The 5,000-nt window shown below is 45.3% G+C and overlaps 1 protein-coding gene across 1 annotated transcript in view; it reads right to left on the bottom strand.

Annotated features, from left to right (window-relative positions):
* Positions 1–5,000, bottom strand: part of LOC110534670 (neural-cadherin) — a 129,064-nt gene that overhangs the window by 23,926 nt on the left and 100,138 nt on the right. Inside the window, exons 13-16 of the mRNA XM_036945505.2 lie at positions 2,218–2,467; positions 1,256–1,383; positions 916–1,102; positions 41–184 (exon numbers count right to left, since the gene is read on the bottom strand). Of these exons, the coding sequence (XP_036801400.1) occupies positions 41–184; positions 916–1,102; positions 1,256–1,383; positions 2,218–2,467 (709 nt within the window). The remainder of the gene's footprint in view (positions 1–40; positions 185–915; positions 1,103–1,255; positions 1,384–2,217; positions 2,468–5,000) is intronic.

The raw sequence follows: 5,000 nt of genomic DNA, 5'->3' as shown, positions 1-5,000 counted from the left end.
GACCCCTCCCCACCCTGAGACCAAGCCCAATGTGCCTCACCTTCATCTTCATCATTGGCCGTCACGGTGATGAGGACGAAGCCCACCTCTTTGTCTTCCTCCACGCTCACCTCATACACCGGTTGGGCGAAAGCCGGAGCGTTGTCGTTGACGTCCGTCACAAGGATCCGTACGTAGGCCGTGTCTGTGTGAACCAATGAGAGGGATCTTTACTCAGGACTAACAACCAATCCAGATTGAAGCATGGATCTAGACGGCAACACTAATGTATAGTACTCTGACATTAAATTACATTGGCTTGGTCTATGTGGACCAAAGACAATAAAAAGAGAGTACATTACTCTAAGTATTCCACCTGGCAAGAGAAAACAGAAGCAGTAACCATCTAACCTCACAGAACACAGCAGTGTAATACCAACAGGGGCAAAAGGGAGAATAATGTGCATTAGCTAGTCATTTCCGTATGAACTCTAGCGGGACCTTGATGGCTTGAACAAACAGCGTGTTGGTGGGATGATCGTAGCATCACTGCTCTTTTGCTGTACCTCTGTGTGCGAGTCGTTATTGACCCAAAACCCAGATTAGCCATTAGCTCGTTCCATTAGAGCATCGCTAACGACGTCTTAATGAATGAAGTTCATGCTCGAATAACAGGGATAGAGCCAGCTGGTGTGTGTGTATGTCTGTGTGTGTGTGTTTTGTGTTTCTGTGTGTGTTCCTGTTACTGCCTGGTTAGAAAACGACTGATGTGTTATTGACTGGTTAGGTAATGGGGGGGTTGATGGAGGATAGGGTTGGTAAAGGGGACAGAGCTACCTATTATGAGAGAGTGTGATACTCAGAGATTCCCTGTGCCCGTGTGTGGACTGCAAACATGTGTGTATGCATAGGAGTGTAGCTATGTGAGATACCCACCAGTGTTGGGCTGGCCCTGCTGTCCAGGCCTGGCTGACTCGGAGCTGTCCTGAGACTGGACCTCTATGAGGTAGGAACCTTTCTGCTCACGGTCAAACGAGGCCCGGGTGTGTATGACCCCAGTGTAGGAGTTAATACTGAAGTACTGAGAGTCTCCACTCTCATCCTTCAAGATCACATAGTTTATCTGTAGACAAAGATCGAAACGTTAATGCAATATCAGGACAAAATGACATACAATATTGTGTATCTGTTGAATTATTCTCATTGAAAATCATAAGAAAATCAAGTGATTATGGGAAATGTAGTCATTCGCAATAGAGTCCGCCGGGGTCCTCACCATTCCATGGAGGCCTGAGTCGAGGTCCGTAGCAGAAACCTGGGCCACCGATGTTCCGATTTCTGCCCCCTCTGGAACGGTAGCCTCGTAGGTGGAGGACAGGAAGAAGGGAACGTTGTCGTTTACATCTGGAGAGGGGGGAGACAGGCCAGAGGTCAGGGTTAGAGAGGTGATACAGGCCTTCTATTACGAGCATGCTAACAGAGGTCCTACCACACCTATTGTTTTGCCCTCAACAATGCTAATGCTAAGTAGACAAACCCAACTCTTATGTCACTGACACTCCAGGTTATAAGACTACTCTCTAGGTATCCATAAGATGAGGAACATTTGATTTCCCTAAACGCTTCAAAAAGACAATTATTGACAAAGTCAGACAAGAAGACCCTCTTTTCCTCACGCTATTAGAACTAGATATTTGTGTTCCCGCCTCCTTCACTGGCGCATGTGGTATGAGTCATCGCTAAACAAGCAGTCATTTTAGCCGCTAGTGTTCTCTGTCGCTAGCTGATTACACCGTCCTCCAACAGGCTTCCAGGGACTACATCTTCCCTGTCATTACCTTTCAATCTCCTCTCTTCCTCCTCTCAGCCTCCCTCCTTCATTAACTGAGCTGGAGCTTCAAGCCTGCCTGCTGTCGTCTCTCTCTTTTCCTCATAAAATCTCAGTTCACTCCAGCACTGTTATGACCAAAGACGAAAAGGTACTGTACATAAAATAATTGCCATTTAGTAGACACTTTTATCCAAAGCACCTTACAGTCGTGAGTGTGTACATTTTAGATAAGGGTGGTCCTGGGAATTGAACCCACCCTTGCAGTGCAAGTGCCGAGCTCTACCAACTGAGCTACAGAGGACCACAGTTGTTTCCATGAGTTGCATACCTCATAGTCTTACAAGAGTAAATGTATCCAGTGTTTCACGACAGTATACACACTGTTAAAATCTTAAAATGCCTCCTACCTGTAACATTGACGTAGACAGTAGTAAAAGAGGCCAGTGGAACAGCAGCTACGTTCTGCACTCTGACCCTTAGTGTGAAGAAGCGCGTGGTCTCATAGTCCAGAGGTTCAGCCACCAGTATGGATGCAGAGCCATCAGCCCTGTTGGGTTTGATGTAGAAGCGGACAGGCATGTTGGTCTCCGGGACCTGACCCTCCTCAAGGTTATAGGTCACTCTAGGGTCACCCAGCGGTGAAGTGGCCTTGATCGTCTGGAGGAGAGGAAGCAGGATATGACATCATTAGTGATAGGATAGGGAGGTGCATATATATGCAAGTGTATATGAATGTCTGAACAGAGTGAATGTGTGTGTGTGTTTATATGAATGTCTGAACAGAGTGAATGTGTGTGTGTTTATATGAATGTCTGAACAGAGTGAATGTGTGTGTGTGTTTATATGAATGTCTGAACAGAGTGAATGTGTGTGTGTTTATATGAATGTCTGAACAGAGTGAATGTGTGTGTGTGTTTATATGAATGTCTGAACAGAGTGAGTGTGTTCTTTTGTCTGTGCAGGTTCCTTTGAGTACCAGTGTGTGTTCCTGAGGTACAACACAGAAAACCTTGAGAAACCTGCTTGGGCATGCTGTAATGTCTGATAGATTATTCTTTTTTTTTTTTTATCTTGGAGGGGAATTACTGAAAAAGAACCAAGGACTAACAAAAGGAGCAGGCTTTGGCCAAAGCTCCCTAAAGATAATTTGCATTATTAGTGAGGGGACCACTCTAAAATCAGCACAAACATCTCCCTACTGCTGACTCCACTTCAGGTATACATTGGAGACACTCCAAGTCTAATCCACCAAAGTTCCTATTGAACTGATATTAACACTTTTTGGAGACACTTTCCACTGGAAAATCAGCTCCAGACTATCCGTTTCTAAATGAAGGCTGCAGGGTTTTCACAACGTTCCCACTCTCAGGAACCGTGGCAGAGAAAACCAAAGTGACAGGAAATGATACGGGGAAGTATATCGCTGCCGCGCATACCTGGGTGCAGCGGGAGCCCATCAATGGGATTTCACAGACATGGTGTCACACTTATTGATGTCCCCCCCCCCCCCCTTTCCTGTTTATACCAGTATGGAGGTCAGGTGTGAGAATGTTTTCTTTCCCTCTCTGTATGAAACATATGGGGCGGTTGGAAGGACGTCATCCTACACTCACAGGGACAACAGGCAGGATTCTCATTGTTCTGAGGACTCCATTATGGGTCACAGCTGCACGCTGTCTGGCACCAAATCATTTGTTACTTCAAGGGTTCCTCCAAACAAAATCCATAAATGGGGGCATGTATTACATAGATGATAGTATGTTCAAGTGTGTTCAATAATTCATAGTTCTAGCTCTTGTCCAAACGTGTCAGCATAATGGTCCAAACTATCTACGGACGTGTTTGGACTGCACTTTTCTAATGGCTTTTGCCTTGAGTATGAATGTGTGAGGAGAGAGGCAACCTCTTTAACCAAGGGCAAGGATACTCGTGAACCCTGAGAAATGTTGAAGAGCGGTGTTATTCGGAATCAACTGTGTGTGCCTGACTGTGTATGTGTGTGCAGGTGAATGTGTGTGTTGGTGTGTTCCTGTGTAGTACCCTGCAGCAGAATGGTCTGACCCATAAAAGCAGGAAGCACGTGGAGCTTTTAAGACCCATGTTCTCTTCGCCACTTGTCCTGCCACAATGCTGTGTACGTGACTGTATGTGTGTGTGCTCTGTGTATGTAACTGTTTGTGTGGCCGTTCGGTGTGTGTGCGTGTGTATACAGACTAGAGCTTTTAAGGCCCACGTTGTCCTTTCTCTGCCACACAGCCACAGAGTCACAACCTTGACAGGGAAGAATTACATTAACCATGGCCGAATGAACCTCACTTCACCACTCATTCTGCTTCGATCCAGCTGAGGCTCTACACACACACACACACACACACACACACACACACACACACACACACACACACACACATTAACTCCTAAACTTCACCATATCTACACTGGAGAACAGTATTCTGACATGGCTGTTTCGGAAGCATAGGAACGTGAGATTACAGCAGAGAGAGCTATAATGGAATGGTAGCCTTTGACTCCATGTCTGGCAAACAAAGGCATTCAATCTTCTCATTGATTGACTGGGGTGTAACCAGGCACTGTTCTTGGACTCCAACCAACAATGGAAAATCTAAATGGCACCGGATAGATTTGAACTTTTCAATTGATTATCTGGACATGCTAGACTGCACTGTGAGCCATTGTCTGAAAAAAACAATCCTGTAAGCACAACAAAAACAAAATAATAATTCATTATCTGTCGAGAAACACCAAAACCCATTGTTACCCATTATGAAATTGCAATAACATAAGCGGAAAAGCATTGGAAGGGAGAACATTGAAAGTCGCATTTTACTGTATGTCCATGACTCACTATGCTTGGTTAGAGCTAAAGACAAAGAAAGAGAGAGTCAGGGAGAACACCTGAAGATAACGCAACAGCGAAAACCTCTCAGACTTTCCTTTCCGACTCAGTGGAGGAGGGCGCTCTCTCTATCCCTCCAGTAGCGAGCTAGTACGTTAGCGAGACCTCTAGACGTACAGAGGTGCCCCTGTGGACCCCCAACTTCCCACCCACCTCAGCTTCTCACAAAAAATAAAATTCACTTTTTTGCTTCAAAAGCCTTGTTGTGTTGAAATATTCATGCCAGCATGAGTTTCGCTTCAATAATTAATTTTGATTATCTGCTGAGAAAAT

This window comes from Oncorhynchus mykiss, chromosome 2 (genome assembly GCF_057628025.1).
Source record: "Oncorhynchus mykiss isolate SJ-2025 chromosome 2, ASM5762802v1, whole genome shotgun sequence".
NCBI lineage: Eukaryota > Metazoa > Chordata > Actinopteri > Salmoniformes > Salmonidae > Oncorhynchus > Oncorhynchus mykiss.
This window is presented reverse-complemented; position numbering and strand designations above follow the sequence as displayed.